The sequence below is a fragment of the Microcaecilia unicolor genome, chromosome 4, assembly GCF_901765095.1.
Source record: "Microcaecilia unicolor chromosome 4, aMicUni1.1, whole genome shotgun sequence".
Classification (NCBI taxonomy): Eukaryota; Metazoa; Chordata; class Amphibia; order Gymnophiona; family Siphonopidae; genus Microcaecilia; species Microcaecilia unicolor.
Window position 1 is genome coordinate 43803956 of NC_044034.1, and position 27356 is coordinate 43831311.

General features: G+C 41.9%; 1 protein-coding gene and 1 non-coding gene across 2 annotated transcripts in view; both read left to right on the top strand.

The window, feature by feature from the left end:
- Nucleotides 1–27356, top strand: part of LOC115468455 (centrosomal protein of 295 kDa-like) — a 93418-nt gene that overhangs the window by 14336 nt on the left and 51726 nt on the right. Inside the window, exons 4-8 of the mRNA XM_030200191.1 lie at nucleotides 1974–2080; nucleotides 2558–2705; nucleotides 3243–3350; nucleotides 9192–9340; nucleotides 22914–23076. Coding sequence (XP_030056051.1) covers nucleotides 1974–2080; nucleotides 2558–2705; nucleotides 3243–3350; nucleotides 9192–9340; nucleotides 22914–23076 — 675 coding nt within the window. The remainder of the gene's footprint in view (nucleotides 1–1973; nucleotides 2081–2557; nucleotides 2706–3242; nucleotides 3351–9191; nucleotides 9341–22913; nucleotides 23077–27356) is intronic.
- LOC115469767 lies at nucleotides 2176–2258 on the top strand. Its single transcript, XR_003942048.1, has one exon. It is a non-coding gene; the product is annotated as a small nucleolar RNA U2-19 (small nucleolar RNA).

Here is a 27356-nt window from a genome sequence, read left to right on the forward strand (position 1 = left end):
CTTACATTATCACTGTGTCCTTGAGCTGGCCTGTTCTATGATTATTTATTTCTGGTGTAAACTTATTGTAGGTCAGCTGACAATGTTACCTTTTCATGTTGTGTAGCCACTATGACAAGAAAACTGTACCCTCTCTAATGTGAAGTATATATGGTAACACAATATGTACTTGGTTTCAAACAATTTATGGCTATGTAATTTTTGAAAATGAAGCTGCTCTCCTGTAAGTCCCCCAGGAGTAAACCTATTTAAAACAGTGTTCTCAAATTACATCATGTGAAGCCCCATTTGTATAAGGGCTCCACGTGGGAAATGGGATGACCAGTTTGGGATGTTCATTTCCTATGGGTTTTATAAAAGGCAGTACCCAACCCTAGAGCCTTTTGTAAAATATATACAAGAATGCTGACAAATACACATGTACAGTATTTGCTTGTACATACAGCAAGTGCAGAGAAATCGAAACCACCACATTAAAAAAAAAAATGGCATCAATATCGATCAGCAGCTTAGATGTATGTAAGTGCCACCACTTACACATATAGGGGTAATTTTATAAAATGTACACCAATATTTAGGCACCCATATGTACCTAAATGCCAAAATTCTGGCTGTGCACTATTGTATAATGTAGCACTAAATGCAGTAACACACAGTTGGAAAGTAAACATGCACATGGGCAGCGTTGATGCAGAGCATGGGGGGTGGGGAGCATTGTTACACGTGTAAAATATAGAATACTAATATTTATGTGCATATTCCGACAAGTTAGCCGTGAGCACTTATACCAGCTCTTTGGCTGGAGAAGGATTATACGCCTAAATTATAGGCATCTATTTTACCTATTTAGCTAGTATTCTATAAACGAAAGAAGACTTACTGGTTGATATTCAAAACGATTTAATTGTCCAGAAACGGCCATTGACTGATTAAATCGCTTGTTAGGGGCTATTCGCTAATTTTCAGTGGCACTTAACTGGTTATCGCCGCTGGAAATTAGCAGTTACTGCCTACGTGAAAACCAGCTATTTTGAGGGCGTTCTGGGGGTGGAGTCAGCACTTGGCCAGTTAAGTGCCGATATTCAGCACTTAACCGGCCAAGGTAACCACATAAAACAGCCTTATCTTTATGTGGCAACCTATGGCTGGATAAGTTCTGAATATCAGCTTAACTGGCGATGTGTTAGCTAGCACCGCATAAACCAGAGATTCAGTGTTGAAGCCCAGACACTCTTGGCCTTGAATATCTGAGAATAACACCAGCAGCTGTCATCAAAATGCTCACTGCTGCCGGCTGAATAGTGACCCCATTTCAGAAAACTTCATGTATAAATGACGTGAATTAAGCAATGAGGCTGCTTAAAGATTTTTTTCTTCTGTTCGAAAGCAAAAAAGAACATTAGCTTTGTTACTAATGTTAAGCCCTGGCTAAAATTATGCTCCCTTTGGAGGATGTGCAAAAACCAACAGGGAAATGTATATTTGATTTTTCTTTTATTATACATGTATTCTCATTGTAAAATAGGGAATACATAACTTTTTTGCCTGCTATAATCATGCCCACAATGGCCTCCTTGAAGCTGTGTATCTCAGGCCATCTACATGTGCAAATAGCAGCTTTCTGATATTGCTGTTTGTTTATGTAGCCAATCTACACATGTAAATGCTTCTAAAATGACCACGAAAAGAAGGGAGTAGGAAATGGACCAGGCTGCCAAGGAACAAACGAGGAGACTTCAGATGATGGTTAAACATTTATTGGTGACCTCCAGCATATAGTGTTTTGCTGGTTTGTGTGGAAGAGAGTAATGTTTACAATATATATAATTGAACTACTAAACAGTATTGATAATTCTTAAGAATAAATTAATACAGTTTCTTAGCTTAGTGTGCCAATTACATGAAGAGAGTAAAACTTAAATGTCTCTTTAAATGCTTGTTACTAATATGGTTTAAAATTTGTTAACATTTAGGCCAGTGTGAAGATTCTGTTATGGTTGAAGGCCTACCTAGTTATGCAGCTGATATTGGGAAAGGAATTATGCAGTACCCAGATTCACAATGTAGACCCAAGAGTCAGGTTAGTAATGCAAGATTTAAATTAAATGAATTGTGTGAAAGACTATTAGTATTTATTCTCTCTCCCACTGAGATCTGCTGCTATTTACCCAAGCGGATCTATGATGAAATATAGCCAAATCTGAGCACCAGAAGATCACATGGTCTTGACGGTGCATGATCTGGAAACTTTTCTGGGAAGCAATAGGATGCTGAATGAGATCATGTTAGCTTGTGTGTTTGTGTGCTTGTGTGTCCTCTGTAGTTGTGTTGTGTAGTGTATGTGCTGTGTGACTAAAGGTATGTTTTGTGTGTATGTTTTACTGCAAACTGAGCAATGATGAGCCTTCAGGTTAGCTGATCAGTGAAACAGTGATGATCTCTACACTTGAACTGAGCTCGGGATGCATAGTAATTCATGTTTTGTAGGCTTTTTTTTAGCGATGTTTATGCATTGACCCTGATACATGTGTTGGCTTGTTTTATTCCCTTACTGCAGGTAGTATTATCTCAGTCTTCAGTAGCCAGTGCATTCAGCTCACAAACCTGTACCCAAGATGCAGTTAGTGATAATGGTTCTTCAACTACAATTTCCACTGGTAGCATTTTGACAAATGAAACACTGGAACCAAGCCCTAATAACATAGGTAAGTAATTCTGTTTATATATGTCCTAAAATTTGTTACTTTGGAGCTCTTACAGTGCTGTTGTCTTAAACTAGTAGTTATAGATTAAGGTCCCATTCTGCTATTCCCTGAAGGTCAAGTGGTATATATAATTCTTAAGCAACAGTGGAGGAGCAGTTTTTCAAGTCTGTAAGATGGACATTTTGCTTTTACTGAACAGTACTGTGCATAGTGACTTGCCGTCAACATAGATTTGATATTGAATGAAAGCATTTTGATCAAAAGGAGCTTTTCATCATTTTTTAGCATTTAATTGGTGAAAACCTTGCTTAAATGTTTGCTTTGTCTCTGTATTCATTTCTCCTAGTTTAGGCACTTCTGCTAATGACAGTTATTTTAGTAAAACGTTTACTTCCAAGTTAAAACATGTGTGCTAGAAATTAATTTTACCAATTTTGACCAGTACTTTTAACAAGCAAAAGTGGTTTCCTGCACTACTATTTAAGCGGTGTAGTATTTGAAGGCAACACAGAGTAATGACTCCAGTTTATTTTGCAGAGAGTTCTTGCTGCCATTTTGATCTCCAATCATGGCCAGCCTCAACAATTAAAGAAGCAACTAACAGCCTCAAGCTTTCTCCATCCTCTCCTGCTCACTCATGGCAAGGTATTATGTCTCATGATCAGGAATCACAATTGCCTTCACAAGAAAATAGAAGCCACATTCAACAAATCATAGACAAACAAGTATACCAAGAATGTAAGGGCCTCTTTTATCTAGCCGCGCTAGTGGCTCCCGGTGCAGTAATGCTGACAGTCAATTCACTTTTAACGGGCTTCTTTGTCATTGTCGCACAGGAACCACTATAGCGCAGTTTGATAAGAGGCCATTTGAAGGGAACTTGAGATTGGCATGGCAACAATTGTTTAATATTTGTACAGAACTCATAAGAGGAACATAACAGCTATTAGGATGATATGAGCATTGTGTTTATCTTCAACAGTTTCTTTATGCAAATTAAAACTACAATTGAGTATGTTTGTTTTCTGTTAAATGCTTTAATGTTTGTTAATTGCTTTACATTTTTAAAATATGGTTCCTTAGTGCTTTCCTTTCCTTTGAAAAATAAATGAAATGGGGGCTCAAAGGACCATATGTGATATTTTTAGTTATATTTAGCAGCTGTTACGATTTCAGATTCTCCACAACTCCAGGCTTATTTGTTCAAACAAGCTTTCTAATTAAATACGTAGAGCTGTTTTCGGGAAGGTGCCTGCAGATGACAAAATCTTTCATACTGTATTAACTATTATTTGTATGCTAACTTTTTGGGTTTTTTTTGCTCTGGACTGTTCCGTCCTGTGATACGCTAGTGTTTGATTCTTTGTTTTATGAACTATTTTTAGAAATTTAACATTGTGCACTGCTTTGTTGTGCTGGCTATTAAGAGTGGTATATTAAGTTTCAAATAAACCATTTATCTGTAGGCAGAAACAGTGACTTGTTACAGTATGGGACAGAATTCCTGTAAGGCTTCTACTCCATAATGTTTTCACTTTTTCCAGTTATAAACAAAGTTTGCACATTGATTGCAAGAGTAGGTCTAGCACTGCAGTAGGATTATTGTAATATTTTTTTTTTTTTTTACCTGGGACTCCCAAAGAAGACCATAACTAGGCTTCAATTATTACAAAATACTGCGGCCAAAGTTATATTGTATAAAGGTAAATTTGAAAATGTAACTCCTTTGATGAAATTGCTTCACTATCTGCCAGTTTCCCTACGGATTCAGTTTAAGCTGCTTTGCTTTTCATTTACTATCTTGCATGTCTTAATTTTATTTTTCTTATTTATATGTCCAACTGAGATTTTGTGCTCTGTTCATCAAATTACAACTTTCTTCTGCTTCGACTTTCAAGAAATTATCTGTTTATAAACGCATGCTATCTGTGGCTCCAGAACTAATGGAATTCTCTTCCCTTAGAATTGACATTAGAAAATAATTACAGGAATTTCAGAAAAATGTGGAAGACTTGGTTGTTCATTAAATTTTATTCTTATAATATTTATTTTGAATAATATGTTTTAACTAGTAAAAAAGCCCCGTTTCTGATGCAAATGAAACGGGGGCTAGCAATGTTTTCTTCTGTGTGCATGTGGGAGTGTGTGTGTCCCTGCCCTCTGGCCTCTCTCCCCTCCCCCCTCTGAGTCCTTCACTGTTACAGAGCCAGCGATTTGATTTCGTGCTCTGCTGTTTTCCTTCACTGACTGTGTTACAGAGAGGGCGGGGCAGACACTCATAGGGAAACCGGATATCTCGCCCCCTTCACACTTCCGGTTGGAGGCTTCATAGAACGTTGGTGTTGCCTTTTATATAGAGAGATTATATTTCTAGGCAAAAAAACAGCACAAAGGGCCTTTAAAAACAAAAGGGAACACAGTTTTTTCATATAAAAAACTTTTAATGGTAAACTTTGCTTGAAGAAAGACCCGACACGGGCCGTGTTTCGGTGCCGCCGCACCTGCGTCAGGGGTCTGCATTAAACATATCATAATACAACAATCAAAATCACAAATAATAATAGTAATAATACTGTCAATTATATGAATAAAAATGATAATAATAATAAAAAAAAGGAAAACACTTTGATAGGAACCGAGAAAAATACTTTGATAAAAACCAAGAAACCTAGATACATACATAAAATAAGATATTATATATTTCAAGCTTATATCCATTCATTAACAAAAAATGATATTATATACATGTATCCACTCATAAACCAAAGAAAACATTTTTATTAAAATATATGTTTATGTATACCATTTGGTAGTAGAAACCCACATTTAAATAAACATAATTCAAAAGAAAAATATGAGTATAAACAAAAAGATAGTTTTTCAAAAAATATACCTTTCAAAAAAAATACCCTTTAAAAATTTTTTACCTCTTAAAAAGTCTACCTTTTAAAAAATCATATACACATATATATTTCTCTCTAAAAAAACTTATACTTGTGCAAAATTATATATATATATATATATATATATATATATATATATATATATATATATATATATATATATACACACACGCATACATGTGTACATATATACACATACATACACAAAAATAATAACTCACCACATCATTTACAGAGGAGGCTTCACTTAGCTAATTTAAAAAGGCAAAAGCTTTCCAAAATTTTATATAATATATTCCTCTTTAAAAAAAAAAATAAAATAAAAAAATATATATATAATATTTGATAGCAAATTGAACACATTAATATCACATTAAAAAGAATTGATTACTAATAATAAATACACACTATGCTAAACACAGATAACAAATCAGATGGGTTGATAAATACATAATATACTGATACCCACATAGCACACAAATCAAATACATTAATAATTGTATTAAAAAACATATATAAAAATATTAAATACATTATTGTGGGATAGATATATAAATCAAAACAATTATTAAAAAACAAAAGTACTAAATACTGATTAAATTGTTAATTATGTCAAAAACAAGTGATATTTATCGTACAACAACCACTTTGTTACCGTGCAGTGAAAACATAATAAAAAAATAATAATATAGTAGGAAATATATATGATATGAAACCCTTTTTTTGTGCAATAAAAGCACAATACAAAATATAATCAAAAAATAATAATGTAAATAATCAAAACTGCAGTTTAATTATCATTAATTCAAAGAGGATATTTTAGGAATTCGCCTAATGTTAGAAAGACAGATTATAATGCAATAAAAAACTGTTATAAAATAATCCACCAAAAAACTACTTAAAACAACAACATCCGCAATTCAAACCAGCATTTAAATTAATATTATGCAATAATAGAAATCAAAGAAAAGAAGAGTAGAAAAGGTGTAATTGTGATTGACATAAAACGAACAAAATTTGAAACGAACAAAATTTAAAACAATACAGACAATTGTTTGATTGCCGTCAATTAAGCCAAATATAGCGCTAAACATAAAATAAAAAAATGGGAGGACAAAAAACAAAATGATTGTGAACTCAATCCTGTATCTAGGAGTTAACAATACATAGCGGCAAAGCAATATTAAACTCAAATAAGGCTACCAAAATGTTTAAGGTCATGTTACATAAAAATAATAATTAAGATTAGCATAAGACAACCCTATGGCGTTATTAAATGCGAACATAAAAGAATATATATATTTGAGACATGAAGTGAATTGCCATATAACCATTGGTTGTCAAAAAAAACAGCATTTGGTTAGATAATTAAGATTGACACAAAACGAGCCTTAAACAAACCTTTAACGTTATTAAATGTAGGCATGGAGCATTAAAAAAATACTTGAAGACATTTTGCCATATAACCATTGGTTGTCAAACATTAAAAACGCATTTGGCTAACCAATTGAATTAACACAAAACAAGCTTTAAACTTTTAAATAAAAGTTCGCATTTAATAACGCCATAGGTTTGTCTTATGCTAATCTTAATTATTATTTTTATGTAACATGACCTTAAACATTTTGGTAGCCTTATTTGAGTTTAATATTGCTTTGCCGCTATGTATTGTTAACTCCTAGATACAGGATTGAGTTCACAATCATTTTGTTTTTTGTCCTCCCATTTTTTTATTTTATGTTTAGCGCTATATTTGGCTTAATTGACGGCAATCAAACAATTGTCTGTATTGTTTTAAATTTTGTTCGTTTCAAATTTTGTTCGTTTTATGTCAATCACAATTACACCTTTTCTACTCCTCTTTTCTTTGATTTCTATTATTGCATAATATTAATTTAAATGCTGGTTTGAATTGCGGATGTTGTTGTTTTAAGTAGTTTTTTGGTGGATTATTTTATAACAGTTTTTTATTGCATTATAATCTGTCTTTCTAACATTAGGCGAATTCCTAAAATATCCTCTTTGAATTAATGATAATTAAACTGCAGTTTTGATTATTTACATTATTATTATTTTTTGATTATATTTGTATTGTGCTTTTATTGCACAAAAAAAGGGTTTCATATCATATATATTTCCTACTATATTATTTTTTTATTATGTTTTCACTGCACGGTAACAAAGTGGTTGTTGTATGATAAATATCACTTGTTTTTGACATAACAACAATTTAATCAGTATTTAGTACTTTTATTTTTTAATAATTGTTTTGATTTATGTATCTATCCCACAATAATGTATTTACTATTTTTATATATGTTTTTTAATACAATTATTAATGTATTTGATTTGTGTGCTATGTGGGTATCAGTATATTATGTATTTATCAACCCATCTGATTTGTTATCTGTGTTTAGCATAGTGTGTATTTATTATTAGTAATCCTTTTTAATGTGATATTAATGTGTTCAATTTGCTATCAAATATTATATATATATATTTTTTTTTAAAAAGAGGAATATATTATATAAAATTTTGGAATGCTTTTGCCTTTTTAAATTAGCTAAGTGAAGCCTCCTCTGTAAATGATGTGGTGAGTTATTATTTTTGTTTGTGTATGTATGTGTATAAATGTACACATGTATGCGTGTGTATGTATATATATATATATATATATATATAAATTTTTGCACAGGTATAAGTTTTTTTTAGAGAGAAATATATATGTGTATATGATTTTTTAAAAGGTAGACTTTTTAAGAGGTAAAAAAATTTTAAAGGGTATTTTTTTGAAAGGTATATTTTTTGAAAAACTATCTTTTTGTTTATACTCATATTTTTCTTTTGAATTATGTTTATTTAAATGTGGGTTTCTACTACCAAATGGTATACATAAACATATATTTTAATAAAAATGTTTTCTTTGGTTTATGAGTGGATACATGTATATAATATCATTTTTTGTTAATGAATGGATATAAGCTTGAAATATATAATATCTTATTTTATGTATGTATCTAGGTTTCTTGGTTTTTATCAAAGTATTTTTCTCGGTTCCTATCAAAGTGTTTTCCATTTTTTTATTATTATTATCATTTTTATTTTTATTCATATAATTGAAAGTATTATTACTATTATTATTTGTGATTTTGATTGTTGTATTATGATATGTTTAATGCAGACCCCTGACGCAGGTGCGGCGGCACCGAAATACGGCCCGTGTCGGGTCTTTCTTCAAGCAAAGTTTACCATTAAACGTTTTTTATATGAAAAAACTGTGTTCCCTTTTGTTTTTAAAGGCCCTTTGTGCTGTTTTTTGCCTGGTTTGTTTTTGTACTTCGTTCCCTCTCTTTGTTACAATTTAATTATATTTCTAATAACGCATTGTAAATTGCTCTGAGCTTGTGGTATGGGTGGTCTAAAAAAAGTCAGGTTATTATAGAGAAAGAGAGGATGATGTGTGCTTTCTAAAATTCTCAGTTTTGTTCATGTGGTGTACTGGGTTAGGGATTGGTATTGAACATTCTTGATAAAAATAAGTCTCGTTAATTTAAATTTAATTTAATTTTTTATTAATTTAAAGTGCCTGCTTTTGGGGTTGACTTCTCATATGTAGACCAGCAGCAGTGTTTTCGCCCTTTGCAACCAAGACTAGATTTTGACCTTTCCTCCTCATCTTGTGAACAATCACAGAAGCTTGGAAATTTTGAAGACACTGGAGAACTTAGTAAGGTATTATGAAGTTCTGAATTAATTCTCTTATTGTTCTCATTAATATTTGTGAGTTGCCAGTTACTAATTTTGATAGTGGAGGAAGTGGAACTAGCCTATGTTACAGTATCTTGAACATCATCATAGGATGTAATGGCAAGAAATATAAAATAGTCTTTATTGCACTTGCTGTACTGCTTGAACTGATGCACAGAGCTCAGCGGTGAAGCTTCACAGTTTCTTTATTCTCTTTTTCCTCAGGAATATGCTGTGCTCGTTCCATTCTTTCTTGAATGGACAAGCTTCTGTCCTCATCACCACCACCTTCACTGGGAGGCTGCTTACATATTCGCCACCCTTTCTGTAAATAAATATTTCCCTAGATTACTCCTGGGTCTAACCCTTCTTGCCCTTATCCTGTAATTCTTTGTTCAGGAGCTTCATTTCAATTGAAAAAGGTTTGCTTCATGTGCAACTTGTATTGTGCAGCAGTGCAATGTGTGATATATCAAGCAGCTGCAAATAAATTTCTGAAGTACATTGCAGGTATTTAAATGCATCTAGCATATCTCTCCCTCTCCTGCTTTTCTTCCAACGTGTATGTTTTTAGGTCTTTTGAGTCTGTTCCCATGATGATCACTGGCCATTTTAGTAGTTGACTGACTCCATCTTGTTTAGCTTTTTGAAGGTACAGTCTCCAGAGTTGCAAACAGTACTCCAAATGATGTCACCTGAGAATAGTACTGATGCGCTATTATCTCACCTCTTCCTGATGGCCATTCCTCTCCACATGCATTCAAGCATCCTGGTCTCTACCTATTTGGTTACGTTAACATCGTCAGATACAATCACCCTCAGATCATGCTCTTCTTTGTGCACAAAAGAACTTCAAGCACTATTTTGTAATGCCTCCTAAGGTTTTTACAGTCCAAATGCATGACCCTCACTGGTCACCTAGTATGCTGCCTTTTGTCCTCCTCCTCCTCCTCCTCCTTTCTTTTGCCTTTGGAAGAGGAACAACATCTGCCCATCTTTAAGAAACCATTGAAAATTTATTTATTTATTGGGATTTATTAACCGCCTTTATGAAGGGATTCACCCATTGTGGTGTACAGTAGGTACAATAAAATTTACAATTTTGTTAACAGCATAACTACCTTCCTGCTTCAGATAAACTGAAATTATTTTGGAAATCACGTAAATTTACAAGTGTCAAAACAGAGTTATATCGGGAAGGCTATTGAAAGAAGTGTGCAAGTAGGCAACCACCAGTGGCACCAAGTTGGAGTGAGCAGGTATTTCCAGACTGACTGAGGATAATAAAATACACAAGCCCTAAAGGGAAGAGAAATGCTAAAGCAATCCTTGCCCTAGGCACTGTTTTGTCCAGGGACTGCTGTGCACACTGAATAGAATAAGATAGGCTGTTCTAACAAGTTACTTGACTACTCTCTCCTTATAAATACACTGTGAAAAATGTCAGACATCAGGACTTGCCAGATCTTCCCTAGGTTTCCATGCTCTCTGATGTATCCCATTCAACCCCATAGCTTTGTCTGCTTAAGAACATAAGAATAGCCATACTAGCTCAGATCAGTGGTCCAGTATCCTTCTTCCAACAGTGGCCAATCCAGATCACAAGAATCTGGCAGAATCCCAAATAGTAGCAACATTCCATGGTACCAATCCCAGGGCAAACATGTCTGTCTTTAATAGCAAACTATGGACTTTTCCTCAAGGAGCTTGTCCAATCCTTTTTTTTTTTTTTTTTTTAAACCCAGATGTGCTGCTGTTACCACATCCTCCAGCAATACGTTCCAGAACTTAACTATTATGAGTAAAAAAATATTTCCTTGTATTTGCTTTAAAAGTATGTCCCTGTAACTTCATTGAGTGTCCTCTAGTTTATGTACTATTTGAAAGAGTAAAAAACTGATTAACTTCTTCTCATTATACACTACTCAAGATTTTGTAGACCTCGATGTTTTCAATTGATCTTCTGTCTGCAAGAGAGGTCTGTATATCCCACCAATATACATCAATGTTTATTTTTCCCAGATTAATTTCCAGTGTCTCTTTGCTATCTAAGTCCTGTAGTTCTTTTGCTTTAATTATTTTTTATGTATAGCACCACTCCTCCCTTTCTTCCTGCTCTATTTTGCCTGAATCAATTATAGCCTAATAACATTCCAGTCATGGTTCTCCATTGCTCATGTCTCCATGACTTCCACTAAATCCAAGTCAGCTTCTTCCTTTACCGCCTGTAGATCCAGGACATTATTTCCCTTGCTGTGGTCATTAGTATACATAGCTTTCTAGTTGTTAGCCTTCCCGTTTCTATACTTGTTTAATATTTTAGTTACCTGAGGGCTTTTATAATAATAATAATAAGAAGAAACAAGGTTTTTGTTTACCATCCCAGCTCTTAATGGCTTTCAGTAGAGGAGTTAATTACCAACTGTAAAACAAGCAATCAACGAAGATCATTAAAAAAAAATAAAGAAAATACAAAATCTACTTGAGATGTGTACTAAATGGCTAAGTCATCAGAAGGTTCTGAAATTTCATATAGTCCATCTACCCCCATTGATCCTAATTTGAAGCCATCTTCAGTAGGTTATCTAGTTGTTCCACAGTTTGCCCCTCCTCCATCCAGTAGGTTGACTCAATCTGTTCAGCACTCATTGGAAAACCATCCCAGTGTCTAGGAAGCCATGTATTAATTTCCAGAATGCATACATTTCTGCCTTTGCCTTTACCTTTGACCAGGAAGATCAAGGAAATCACCATGTGTGTACCTTTGACCAGGAGGATCAAGGCAATCACCATGTGTGTACCTGTCTGCTTCACCTTCTCTTCCAGAACCTTGATGCTGCTAGGTATTCCACAAAATAGACTGAATTTCAGTTTCTGTTTTGGATTCAGTACCAAAACCGGACCGAAATCTGGGTTTGGGTTTCAGCTGAAAATTTCTGTCTGTGCTGATTCCAATTGCAAAATGGCTGCTGGGACCCCTAGCAACAGTCTTGGCAGCCACTGCGATGGAGCAGTGCCTCCAAAGAGGCCACTGCACCATCAGACCTTCGTAGGGTAGGTCCGGCGAGGGCCTGTGGGTGGGATGGGGGGACAGTGATTGTAGGGGGGAGGGGAAGAGAGAGAGGGGACCACCCACCAGGGGGTCAGCTCAGGAGGGGGATCTTTTTTTTGTCAGATGTGGGGGGTGGAGTTTTGTTTACGGTTTTGGTTTTTGATGAAACTGAGTAGCCAATTTTGGTTGCAGATTCGATTTCAGCAGAAACCGAAGATTCTGGGTTTGATTGGGCGCTACCCCTGAATATATCAAAGGTGTCTTCATTTGTACCGACATGGATGAGCAGCATTTTATGATGATCATGAATCTTGCCACTGTCTCTGCAACATGTCTTAATCTTGGCACTCAGCAGATTGTGGGTTCCAAGAGGTGTGCACTTGGGACGTTGTATTTTGGTTGACAGATGCTTCTTGCCCCTCAGGAGTATAAAGCATATCTAACCTGCCCAATTTACTGTCTGCTACAATGGCATTACCCAGACAGGGGTCACATACTGTGGCTTACTAGCCTGGTCTTGGACATACATCTAGTGCACTGCACTTGCCATTGAACTTAAGGGCCAACTTGTTTTGTTCATTATGAAGATTTTCTGGTATCTTGTTTACATTTGGGGATAGATTCAGTAAATGGCACCGAAAAAAACCCAGCTTAAGCCTTATTCTGTAAGCTGCGCCTAAAGTTCAGCGTGGTTTATAAAATAGTGTTCAGACATTATGATCGCACCTAAATTTATGCACCACCATTTGCACCAAAGAAAACATGGTGCAAATGCCAGCACTCTTATTCTGTAATTATGTGCTAACTCAAAACCACTTCCATGACTGTCCCCTTTCTACGCCCCCTTCGGGCCATGCGTAACACCCAATTAAATCTAATTAGTGCCAGTAATTGCTTGTTACGCCAATTAGCACTAATTAGCTCATCTTATTAAATTGCGCGTGCAAATCAGCACTGCGCCTAAATTTGTGTGCGCAATTTACGGTGGGTTGGTGTGTTAACTAAAGCATACACAGATACTTCTTTGAAAGACTTGCTTATAGAAAACACTGGCAGTGGGTAAACTTCAGACTGTGTCCAGCTTTAGGTCCACTTTTTTTTTGGCAGTGTATAATACAAATTAAAATATTACATCTTTATGGGGACAGTTTTGAAATACTTTTTTGGGGCAAAACTGGTGTATCCTCATGGGAAACGCAGACTTTTGAAAACTGCCCTCCCTGTTTGTGGAGAAAAAAGGATGTTGCTAGGGGTTGGGCCAGGGTGGGGATTTCATTAGTGAGGATATGCTTATCCCACAAATGAAATCCCCTGTATATTGAAATTTCATTTGTGGGGTAAGAATATCCCTGCAGCACTGATGGCTGTAGATTTTTCAAAGAAAAACAATGAAGATCCATAGGTACAAAGTACCATGTGCCTGGCAAGGTACCCGCTGCTAATGTAAATTACTCTCCCCATCTCAGATCAGATATACATGCAGATTAATATAGAATATTTGAATGTCGGGAGCTTTACTTGGTTTTGTATTTTTTATACATCTCTTCCTACTGGGATTTTAGCATTCTCCGAGGACAAGCAGTCTGCTTGTTCTCACATGTGGGTCGACGTCTGCGGCCCAGGAAACGGCAAATTTTCACCAGCAAAATTAAAAAGTTCTGCCAGAGTCTTCTGGCGTGCGTGCGCGGTCGACTCCCGTCGCGTGAGCGTGCCTCCTCAGTTCTTTCTTTGTTCGTGACGAGGTGACAGGATTTTTTTCTGCTCTCCTTGTTCTTGGCCCGGGGTCTAAAGTCTGACTACTATTTCTTTTATTTCTTTTACTATTTTAAGTTTACTTTCTTTTCAACGTGGCTGGCCTTTAGGCTGCGCGGTCGGGTTTTCTCCCATTTTGGCACAATCGGGTGGTTTGATTTCGCCAAAGCTGTTTTTCCTTCCATGTCATCAAAGACACCCAGCGGCTTCAAATGTTGTACTCGGTGCAACCGGACCATCTCAGGTACCGATACCCACACCTGGTGCATCCAGTGCCTTGAGCTCGACCATAGCCCAGCCGCTTGTAGTCTGTGTCTTCGTATGAAGAAACGGACCCAAGCATCTCGAGAAACCCAATGAGAAAAGCTTTTTAGGGCTCGGTCCGGTCCTTCGACATCGGTACCGAGGTCGGTGGCGTCGACATCGAAAGGAGCATCGATGTCGGGAAGAGAGGTAATGGCTGCTGAGAGACCAAGTCGCGCTGGGAGCAGTGAGGCATCGAATGGGTCTCCACCTGCCTTGAGGCCTCCTGTTATGCAGGCCCCCTGGGACCGACCTTTGTCGGAGATGTGAGGATTCCACGTCCTCATTGGTACCGAGTAGTCTTGATGACGGGCGTCGAGCGAAGGCCAAGAAGCACCGTCATCATTTTTCTTCGACACACGGTACCGGGAGCTCCGGGGCGTCGAGAGAGTTGGCACCCGAGAAGCATCGGCGCCAAGAGGATCGCTCCCCCTCGATACAGGAGGTGCTGATGCGTCGGTCTCCTAGCAGCCTGGTACCTGCTTCCGAGCCTCCACAGATTCTGACACTGCCTGTTCCACTGACCCCCGCAGCCTTCTCCGATGGCGAGCGCATCCGGGCTTTGTTTCCAGAACTTCTGGAGGGACTGCTACGACAGTCAGCTTCGGTGTCGGGGGTGCTTGCGCCTTCTGTACCGTCTGCTGCAGCGGTGTCTGGCACTTCTCCTGCGGTGAGGTCCCCGACTGGAGTGCCGCGTGCGGCATCGGCGTCAGCTGCCAGCCAGGTCGACTCTCCTTCAACATCGGTGGGGGGAGCTTCGCCGCAGTCGGACCAGGCGTTGGCCTCTCGACATCGCCATAGAGGACATTGTTCCTCGGCATCGAGGCAGGTTCAGTGTCAAAGTACCTTAACACAGGTTTTATCCGACACTGAGCAGCAAAGTTCATGGGAGTCAGTGGAAGATCCCAGGTGCTCTTTTTCTGATGAGTCCTTTGGGATTCCCTCTGATCCTTCCCCTCTGCCAGAGAGGAGACTATCTGTCTTTTTCCTCTTTTGTCCGGGAAATGGCTACAGCTATTCCTTTCCCTGTGGAGGTTGAGGATAAGCCCAGGACTGAGATGCTCGAGGGCCTGGATTATTCTTCTCCACCTATAGAGGCCGTGACAGTTCCTCTGCATAAGGTACTGAAGGAAGTCCTTATGCGAAACTGGTCGGCCCCTTTGTCTGGCCCTGTGGTCCCGAAGAAAGCTGAATCCCAGTATCGGACCCAAGGTGAACCTGGATTGATGAGGTCTCAGTTACCCCACAATTCCATGGTGGTGGACTCCGCCTGGAGTTCTAGAAGACTATGCTTCGGCGCCCCCAGGCAAAGAGGCTAGAACTCTTGATTCTTTTGGGAGAAGACATATCAGGCCGCAATGCTCGCCGCCAAGATTCAGTCATACCAGCTCTTCAAGAGCATGCACTTGCGGGACTCGATACGGCAACTGTTGAGTTTGGTTGAAGCACTCCCTAGGGAGCTGGCCGAACCTTTTCGCAAGGTGGTCAGGCAGCAGAAGGTGTGTCGAAAGTTCTTGGCCAGGGTACATTTGACACTTTTGATGTAGCATCCAGGATCGCTGCTCAGGGTATAGTGATGCACAGACTGTCATGGCTTCGTATCTCTGACCTGGATCATTCTGTCCAGCAGCGAATGGCGGATGTTCCTTACCGGGGGGCGGGACAACCTTTTTGGTGAAAAAGTAGAGGATCTTGTTGATCAGATCAAGAAGCATAATGATGCTATGGATTCTCTCTTCCACCAGGTGCCTTCTGCTACTGCCTCCTCATCTAGGAGGTATTTTGGAGGGAAGAGAAGTGCTCCCTACTTTATTTATTTATTTATTTATTTATTTTTGTTACATTTGTACCCCGTGCTTTCCCACTCATGGCAGTCTCAATGCGGCTTACATGGGGCAATGGAGGGTTAAGTGACTTGCCCAGAGTCACAAGGAGCTGCCTGTGGCTGAAGTGGGAATCAAACTCAGTTCCTCAGTTCCCAAGGACCAATCCAGTCCTAGGTGTAGGTACACTCCTGCTTCTTGGCAGCCTACCCAGGCTCAGCCCCAGCACGCTCGTTCTTGTCAACAGTGTGCATCTAAGGCCCATACTGCTCCCCAGCAAAAGCAAGGGACAGGCTTTTGACTGACTCAGTTAAGCATAGCCTCAATAAAAGTGTCTGTACTGGACAACTTGCCGGTCGGGGGTGGTTGATATTTTTTCACCGAACGTGGCCTCTCAAAACCTCCGACCGGTGGGTTCTTCAAATAGTCCGGTTAGGATACACCCTCAATCTGGAATCCAAACCTTCAAATTGCCTACTGAGAGCTCATTCTTACAGCTCCCAGCACAAACAGGTACTTGCAGAGAAACTCTCCGCCCTTCTAAAGGCTCAAGCGGTCGAACCCGTTCCACCAGGGGAAGAAGGGTTGGGATTCTATTCCAGGTACTTCCTTGTGCAGAAAAAGACAGGGGGGATGCATCCCATCCTAGACTTAAGGGGCCTGAATAAATTTCTGGTTCGAGAAAAGTTCAGCATGGTTTCCCTGGCCACCCTTCTTCCCATGATTCAGGAGAACGATTGGCTATGCTCTCTGGACTTAAAGGATGCTTACACACATCTCGATTCTTCCAGTTCACAGGAAGTATCTTCGGTTTCGGCTGGGAACTCAGCACTTTCAGCACTGTGCATTGCCTTTTGGTCTGGCGTCTGCACCCAGGGTGTTTACAAAGAGGCATATTTTCAAAGCACTTAGCCTTCCAAAGTTCCATAGGTTTCTATGGAACTTTGGAAGGCTAAGTGCTTTGAAAATATGCCTCAGTGTGTCTGGTGGTAGTAGCAGCGTCACTACGCAGACTGGGAGTGCATGTGTTCCTTTATCTCGACGATTGGCTGGTGAAGAGCACCTCGGATGCAGGTGCTCTACAGTCCATGTGAATGACTATTCAGGTGCTACAGCTACTGGGTTTTTTGATCAATTACTCCAATCCCATCTCACCCCAGTACAGAAGTTGGAATTCATTGGGGCTCTATTGAACACAAAGACAGCTCGAGCTTATCTTCCCGACGCAAAGGCAGACAACCTCCTGTCCCTGGTGTCCATGGTTCGAGTATCTCATCAGATCATGGCTCGGCAGATGTTGAGACTTCTGGGGCATATGGCCTCCACAGTTCATGTAACTCCCATGGCATATCTACATATGAGATCAGCTCAATGGACCCTAGCTTCCCAGTGGTATCAAGTTGTGTGGGATCTAGAGGATGTAATCCAACTGACCACCGACTTTCGGAATTCCCTTCAGTGGTGGATGATTCGATCCAATTTGACCTTGGGACGTCCATTCCAAATTCCTCAGTCACAAAAAGTGCTGATGACGGATGCATCCCTCCTGGGATGGGGAGATCGTGTAGATGGGCTTCACACTCAAGGGGCTTGGTCGGTTCAGGAAAAAGATCTTCAGATCAACCTCCTGGAACTGCGAGCGATTTGGAACGCTCTAAAGGCTTTCAGAGATCGGCTGTCAAACCAAATCATTTTAATTCAGACAGACAATCATGTTGCTATGTATTACACCAACAAGCAGGGGGGCACCGGATCTCGCCCTCTGTGTCAGGAAGCTGTTCAGATGTGGCTTTGGGCGCACCGTCACGGCATGTTTCTACAAGCCACTTACCTGGCAGGTGTAAACAACAGTCTGGCCGACAGACTGAGCAGGATAAGGCAACCTCACGAGTGGTCACTGAACATGGGAGTAATCCGCAAGATCTTCTGAGCATGGGGCACCCCCCTCGGTGGATCTTTTTTCCCACTCAGATCAATCACAAGGTCCCTCAGTTCTATTCCAGGCTTCAGGCCCACGACAGACTAGAGTCAGATGCCTTTCTCCTACATTGAGGGACAGGTCTCCTGTATGCGTATCCTCCCATACCTCTAGTAGGGAAGAGTTTCCGCAAACTCAAGCAAGACCGCGGAACCATGATTCTAATTGCACCCTCTTGGCCCCATCAGATTTGGTTCCCCCTTCTTCTGGAGTTGTCCTCCGAGAAACTGTGGAGATTGAACTGTTTTCCGACCCTCATCACCCAGAGCGAGGGGTCGCTTCTACATACCAACCTCCAGTCTCTGGCTCTCATGGCCTGGATGTTGAGAGCTTAGAATTTGCCTCCTTGGGTCTTTCAAAGGGTGTCTCCTGAGTCTTGCTTACTTCCAGGAAAGATTCCACGAAAAAGTGTTATTCATTCAAATGGAGGAGGTTTGCCGTTTGGTGTGACAGCAAGGCCCTAGATCCTCTTTCTGACCCTGCTTGAATACCTTCTACCAGGGCCGGCCCTAGGTTTTCTAGCACCCTCCTGCAGTCTATTAGTCGGCGCCCCTACCCATCCAGGGGCGGGATCACTATGGTTCCACCCCCACAGTAGACACACCCCTTTTACCAGCCATGGCATCATTGAAAATATTACACCAGTATAGAAGAAAAATAACTTAGCACACAGACCAGGAATTAGGAGAACAGACAGTCTTGCCAACTCTGAACAACAATGTGTTATCAAAATTTCAGAATCTAACAAACAGATCCCTATTCAGACACTTGGCCTTGCAGTCACACACGTAGAACAGAGATAGCCCCTCTTCAAATTCTTCAAAAATTAACCTGAAATCCTAAGAAGTTAGACTCTGCATGCAGCACAATAGCCTTCCCATCCAGCGTAGCTTAGGATCTAGCTAGGGCAGACTTAATCAGCATAAACTAACATATTCTACAATCTGAGTTGGACAGACTAACAGGAGTTACTGAAGTGGGAATGAGAGATAGGAGATTGGTGATGGTTAGGAATTGAAAGCAGCCATCTAGCCCTCCTGTCCTGTGAGTTGCTGTGTTGGGGTGGGGGTGGGGGTGGGTCAGGTGCAGCACTAAACAGCAGTCTCTGACAAAACAAGGGTCCAGGCTGTGCTGTGCTGTCTCTGAGCCCTCTCTGGGCTGGATTCCAGCTCCTGGTTTCACTCTCAATCTCAATGTGTTCCGGAGCAGTGAGGTCCTCTGACAAACACAACAGGAGGCTATTTCTCTGCTTGGGATGGGGGAGGGGACTGGACAGAGAGCTGACAGCTCCTGCTTTGGAGCCAGATTGAGATGAGCAGGAGAGATTAGATAAACAAAAGCCTCAGCAGGCGCCCTTGAAGGCAGATGCCCTCCTGCAATGCATAGCCTGCTTACCGGGTTTGACCGGCCCTGCCTTCTACACTTATCAGAGTCTTGCCTCACAACCAACTCAGTAACGGCTCATCTTAGTGCAATTAGTGCTTATCCTCGCCGTGTAGAGGGTAAGCCTATCTCTGGACAGCCTTTAGTTGTTCACTTCACAAGAGGTTTGCTTTTGTCAAAGCACCCAGTTAAACCTCCACCAGTGTCATGGGATCTCAACGTGTCGTTCTCTCTCAGCTGATGAAAGCTCCTTTTGAGCCACTGAATTCCTGCCATCTGAAGTACTTGACCTGGAAGGTCGTTTTCTTGGTGGCTGTTACTTCAGCTCATAAGATCAGTGAGCTTCAGGCCTTAGTAGTGCATGTACCTTATATTAAGTTTCATCACAACAGAGTAGTCCTCCGCACTCACCCTAAGTTCCTGCCTAAGGTGGTGTCGGAGTTCCATCTGAACCAGTCAATTGTCTCGCCAACATTTTTTCCCCCGTCCTCATACCCGCCCTGCGAAAGCAGTTTGCATACCCTGGACTGCAAGAGAGCATTGGCCTTTTACGTGGAGCAGATGAAGCCCCTCACACAGTCTGCCCATTTGTTTGTTTTTTCCGACCCCAACAGGAGGGGAGTCGCCATCGGAAAACGCACAATCTCCAATTGGCATTTCCTTCACTTACGCCCAAGCTGGGCTGACTCTGGTGGGCCATGTCACAGCTCACAATGTTAGAGCCATGGCTGCGTCAGTGGCTCACTTAAAGTCAGCCTCCATTGAGGAGATTTGCAAAGCTGCAACATGGTCGTTAGTCCACACATTCACATCTCACTACTGCCTTCAGCAGGATACCCGACGCGACAGTTGGTTTGGGCAGTCGGTGCTGCAGAATCTGTTCGGGGTTTAGAATCTAACTCCACCCCCTAGACCCATTTTTGTTCTGTTCCAGGCTGCACTCTTAGTTAGTTGTTTATGATTTCAGGTCAATCTATGTTATGTCCTCGCCTTTGTGAGGTCCAATTGACCAATTTTCATTGTTTTGAGTGAGCCTGGTTGCTAGGGATACCCCACATGTGAGAACAAACAGCCTGCTTGTCCTCTGAGAAAGCAAAGATACTTACCTGTAGCAGGTATTCTCTGAGGACAGCAGGCTGATTATTCTCACAAACCTGCCCACCTCCCCTTTGGAGTTGTTGTTGTTTATTTGTATTTATGTTTTTTGATTAAACTGAGGAGGCACGCTCACGCGACGGGCAGGAAGTCGTCCGCGCATGCAAGGTGCGCGCTGCACGCACGCCAGAAGACTCTGGCAAAACTTTAATTTTGCTGGTGAAAATTTGCCGTTTCCTGGGCTGATGCGGACGTCGACCCACATGTGAGAACAATCAGCCTGCTGTCCTCGGAGAATACCTGCTACAGGTAAGTATCTTCACTTTTCTGGCAATTGGACCTCTGAGTTCCAGAAATTTCGTAAATTAAAACTGTGGTTTTAAAACTTTTTTTTCCCTCTTTAGGATCTAATCCTTCCTTTCTCAACCCCCTTGCTCATTTGTCACTGCCTTCCTCCTCCAACTTATTCATTGTTTGCTATCTCTTCCTAGGTTTTTGTGACCCTCAGTCACTTTGTCTACAGGGTGCCAGTATTCCCATTTTCTCTGTAGTTACCATGAAAACTACATGGAAGTAGTTGTACTGTGTGGCTCATACTTCCTCAGAACTTTTCAGACTCAGAAACGGCAGTAAAATGTGCTACCTCCAGAGCACCTGAAAGGAATGCGGGGCCAGGACTGTGACACAGTACTGAGGGGCTATCCTGCAGTTGAAAAACACTGGGTTAGAGTGGTTATGCAAACAGAGAATATGATAGCAGATATTTCCACATCTTCACAAAGTTAATTATTTTGGCCACGTTTTGATTTACACGGGTGTCATGACTCTTGGGGCTTGGTAATAAGAAGCCCCAATATCATGGAGCATAACCCTGGCGCAGCAATCACCTGAAGTCTCTATTATTTTATAAAGTCTCTTTTATTGAATAAATCACAGATAATTTACTCACAGATAGATGTTCAGGATACAGAGACTTCTTAATCTGGAGGCTGTGGGAGGTGGAGATCTGAAGAGAGGTAGTTGTATTGCAGGGGGAGGGGAAAGTAGTTGAACAGGTAGAAATAGTCCAAAGCTGGGTGACTGCAATGTGCAATATCTCATTTGGAAGAAGATATTTACAGGGTAAAAAATCCAGGTTCGTTACAGGGAGTGCGAGGGCTTAGACGTTACAGGGATTTTCAGCAGGACAGAGCTGTCTGGAGGGAGATGGTGTTGGCTCCATGCCCTGGCTATAATGGAGGAAGAAGCCCCACATGGCTGAAAGGACAAGGAAGTGGTGGGGCTTCACACAGGGAGGAGCAGATAGAGACCAATGGGGGACAGAGCCTGCTATCGGATAGCAAGGGGTAGTCCTAGAGATAGAAGGGAAAGGTCATACCTGGCTGACCTCTGATAGTAAGACTGAACAGGAAGACAAAAGAGCCAAGCTTGGCAGAGGGAGAGGGAGAGAGAGAAGGTCTGAGCAGCCTCACAACCAGTGATAGCAGTTCTTACACAGCCAAACAAGTGTGGTTGCACTGCCTGTGAACTACATTACCCTCAGTGCATTGCTCATGTATTTCTCCAGTGGGGAAACTGCAGCAATGATAGTCCTTGGGACTGAGAATAACAGTAAAGGCATTACACACATTTTAGGATCACGTTATAAACTAGTGCGAGGCTGTCGGAGGACAGAACAACAGGTCATACTTGGTCTCTAGCCTTTTCTCAGCTTGCTACCACCATGATCTCTTATGGTTGCCCCATACTTTCTGAATTCCACTACCATAGGAAAGCTGTTAATATTTTCTTTCTCTTTCCATGACAAAATACTTTTGTTACACTGGAATCCATACTCTGGCCTACATACTTATTATCCATCAAAATGATTAACATATTAGCATTCTAAAATTAATTTATAGTTAAAGAATGACTACTTCTGCTAAAGTGAAAATCAAGCAGTTTACTTTTGCCTTGCCATAGTCTACAGGAGAGCCAGGTTGATTGGAGCATCTTAAGGTGCTCCAGCTCTAATGTAAACTGTACCACCATACCATTACTGTGATTTAAATTGTACCCTGTCTAATCAGTCTGTTAGCAGGAATGCATATAAAACGATTGGTGACTCTTGTAATGATTTCAGTATTTAACTGTTCAGGCCCTTATACAAATAATTTAATTCTTTCTCCTTAGGATTCATTGTTCTCTAGAAAGAGGCAAGACATATCTCATGAAAGCACAGATTCTGATTTGCAAGGAAACAGCAACAATTTGGACTCCTCTTCTTTTGGCAGTATTAAATCATACGGTTTTGCATCCTCAGCAGAAGGATCCTCCAAGGAGAGCATTACTCATGGTATGGATAGCACATTATTTTTGTTTAAAAGTTCAAAAACAATTGCTCTTTACATTTACCCTTTTCATTTTCTTTGTGTGTAGGACATTATCTTTTCTCTCTGTTTTGAAATTACAATAAGATAGTGACCAAGAAACTAAGATCTTTAAGTTGTAGTGGCCCACTAATTGGTTTAAATATGATGTGTTATTTAAACAGGGTTTCCTAAGCATATGCAGCAGATGAATCCAAGAACTGGTAGGTTGTGTCCATCTACCAGCAGGTGGAGATAGAGATTACAAAGCTGAAGGCAGTGATACCAGACGGCCAGCTCCTCCTTCACCTCAGTACATCTCTATCTCCAGTAGGTGGTGGACGGCGCTTCAGCAGCTCCTGGATTTGTGTGTTGGGAATACTCCTGGGTCCTGTGGGCCAGTTGAGTTTAGGGGTGTCTGGCTGGTGGTGCCGACTTTGGGGGGCATACTGTCTTCTGGGTCCCTGCTTCACCCTTTCCCTCCTTGCCTCCCGGTCTTTAGAGCTCTAGCCTTCCTTACCAGTAAAAAAAAAAACAACAGAGCTCCTTTGCCTTAATTTGGTGTTAAAAAAAAAAACCAGAAGATTTCTGACAGGACTGAGCAGTACAGGGTTTTCCTGTCTTAGTGCTATGTTCCCACCCGTAACCTCCGCTCTCAGGACAAATCACTCCTATCTGTACCCTTCTCCACCACCGCTAACTCCAGACTCCGCCCCTTCTGCCTCGCTTCACCCTATGCCTGGAACAGACTTCCTGAGCCCATACGCCGTGCACCCTCCCTGCCCATTTTCAAGTCCTTACTCAAGGCCCATCTCTTCTCCCTTGCTTTTGGCGCCTAACCACCTTCCCCATTCCTGATACCTACACTGACTACATAGCTTATTACCTTTAGATTGTAAGCTCTCTTGAGCAGGGACTGTCCTTCCCCTTGTCTAAACTTGTACAGCGCTGCGTAACCCTGGCAGCGCTATAGAAATGCTAAGTAGTAGTAGTACTTTCAGTCTGTGTGCCAGTTAGGCAGCAGGCTACTGCATCTGTGGGACTCTGCTTCTCCTCTGGAGACACCTGCTGTTCAGTGAGTCCCTCCCTGCCTTTCTCTTTCGGTGCGGGGGTACCGTGCTTTAATATGGGCGATGCTGACGTTTGAAAGCAATTCCTGCTGCGGTAGCAGATGCTGCGTAGCGGGATTCTGCGTGGTGGCGTGTTTGAACGCTGGGGAGGGAAGTGCTGAAGTTCCCCTTTCCCGAGCAGCTTTTTCCCGTGCTAAAATGGCGGGAACGCACACCTTTTTGCTAGCGTGGCTCTTTTCTCAGATGGGTTCTAGAAGGCTACGTTTTCCAGAAGGAATCTGATGGTCCTGCAATGTGCCTTGATATTTTTGGGATGCACGTCATCCACTGTGGGCTTCTTTGGGGCAGGGGATTTCTGACCCCCCCCCCCCCCCCCCCCCCGAGTTCATTCTGCTGCTCTGTATACCTATATGTTGCAGAAGTCTGGTAGGGGAGCTAACAGTTCCTTTTTAGTTCAGCCTTTGGAGTTTTCTGGCTTGTTCCCTGTCTCAGTCTCTTGATGGACCCTGCCCCAAAGAGGGGATGTTTTCTCTCCAGCTGAGCAGTAGGGTCCATTTCTCCCCTGTCTTCCTCTATTCAGAGGGAGTCTTTTCAGGGCAGTCCCTTTCTGCACAAAGGCAGCAAGAATCTCCTGAGCTGGAAAGCCATGTTTGCCTAAGTGGGTACATTGATAGCAATAGGCCTCACTGTGGTGAGTTTAGATTTTCTTATAGTTCCTGCGTTGGCTAAGGCTGTTCTGGTGTGGGAAACTGTAAACAGCATCAGAGCAGGGCTCCTTGTGTGGTGGGCCTGTGAAAGAGCTATTTAGTATTTTTATTTACAGACGTTTCTGCCCCCTTAGTTTTTGAACAGTTGCTTGAACAGCTTGGAAGTTTCCCTCCTTCCTTTGTGAAACTCTTTTTATACTGGTAGTAGAGACATTGCCAATGAGCACACCACCCTGAGTGTGCCTGATCTTGGAAGCTCAGCAGGGTTGGGCCTGGTTAGTTTCTACTTGGATAGAAGACTGTCTGGGAATACCAGGTGCAGTAGCAGGGTTGCCAGGTGGAAAATTTTTTCCCCACCCAAACCAGCCCACAACCAGCCCAAAACCCGCCCAAAGACAAACCCCGCCCCTGACACCCCCACCGTCATCGGCCCTGCCTCCCCCATCATCGGCCCCGCCCAGAACGTCACAAACCCCGCCCAAAATGCCACTAGCCCCGCCCCCGCGGCCCGAAAAACCACAAAAAAACCGCCGAAAGACCCCAAAACAAGCCCAAAAAAAACCGCAACCCGCCGCGGGCAAAAATTTCCCGTGGCGGGTCGCGGAAAACCGCCCAATTGGGCGGGAAAACCGCCCACCTGGCAACACTGTGCAGTAGGTTTTCTTTTTTTTCTGCACCTTTTGCTCTTTTACAAGTGGGAGTTTCTAGGTTTAGTGCCTTTGGCTCCACCTTTCTGTCAGAAATGTTACATATTATTTTCTGGGGCTAGTTCTCTGGTCTCCATGGTAACCATGGAACCTCAGAGCTTGGGGGCAGTTGCTCCTGGTGCAGTAGCTTCAGCAAAATAGTTATGTTTTTCTGGAAGATGGTTGGCTTTCAGCCTGAAGGTCACAGGTTTAAGGCTGGTTTGTGCATCATATTAGAAACTGTGGCCCTCAGCTCCTTTTCTGTGGGGAATATTGTACTTCCCTCTCTCATATTGCTTGCCTTGACAAGCAGTTCTTTCCATAGCTGGGACAGTTTACACTAGGCTACAGTGCCAAAGGTTAGCAGTGGTGGTTTCCCACAGCAGCTCTGCTCTTCTAGTTTTGCTGTCTGACTCTGATCAAAGTATTGCATTCCAGCTCCAGCTTCCACTGAATCTGTGGCACTTCTAACTAGCTGTTTGTTGCAGTGTCTCTGAGGCTTTTATTGGACTTTTTCTTTATATTGGACAGCTAGCTATATTCAGAGCTACTTCAAATTAGCCTGCACTTCAATTTTCCCTGCACATCTCCCTTAGGAAGCATTTCTTTTCTTTCCTCTTTGGCCCCATCATCTGCAGTTTCTCTTTTGGCCCATTCTGAGCCCTCATGTTCAGTTCCAGGCTTTGCCTGTCTGCATGGCTATGGCTCCATTCACCTTTTCCTAGTTTTGGGAATTTTGCGGCATTCTCCGCAAGGACAGCATCAGAATGCACCTCACTCTAGATGAGATCCGAGAGTTTATCTTCCCAGGTCTTCTTGGAATCCTTGAACTGGGTGGTCACCCTTCAAATGAGCCACCTCGTCCCATTCCAGACAGCTCTGGTATGATTTTTTTCTTGACCGAGGACTGGAGGATCTAGGTTAAGACTTGGGTGCGCAGTCTGCTCAGGGCGCTGAGTCCTCAGGCCTGGTTATGCATTCATGTCTTGGGCTCTGTGGTGGACACTTAGGAGGTAGTGCTGTGGGTGGTGCTCATAGACAACATCTACAGCTCTTGCTTCTCGACGGGTGGTCTCCTGTGTTCCAGGAGTGTCAGCAGTGTCTTCCGTGGCTGTTCTTGGTACGTTGGCGCGTGAACTGGTGGCTTCGCAATTCCTCCCTGTGGAAGGGATGCCTTGGTGCCTCCGCAGTGGATGGTGGTAGTCACGGATGCGAGTCTCTCGGACTGGAAAGTCTTTTGCTTCCTCCTTTCGTCTCCGGGGTGGTGGATGGCACAGGGGACGATGTAGCCGATCTCCCGCCTGGATCTGCTTTTGGTGCTGTTCGTCTTCTAGCCTTTCAGGACACATTGCAGGCCAGGCGGTGCTTGTGTCGTCTCCCCCGCCTGGACCTGCTTTTGGTGCTGTACGTCTTCTAGCACTTCAGGACACATTGCGGGCTAGGCGGTGCTTCTGCCGTCGGAGAAGATGAGGCGGTGGCTGTTTCTTCGACAGAGTGGGATGGAGTCAGACTGTGGCCATCAAGGCATGTTGCCCCCATGGAATGGGCAGAGGACCTCGTGTTCCGTTTCTACATGGCCCATTTTGCGGGCTTTTCCTACAGTGAGCTCTCTTTTCTGCCATGTTCTGGTCTTGGCAGAATGGTTATTCCGCACCAGTGCTTCTCCAACATGGCCTCAGGTAGAGAGCTCCGTAGGTAGATCTGATGGCGACCCGACTGGATGCCCAGGTGCCTTCTTTCTTCTGTCATTGGAGAGAGGGTGATTTGGCAGAGCTGGTTGTTCTATTGCATCCTAGGCTGGAGG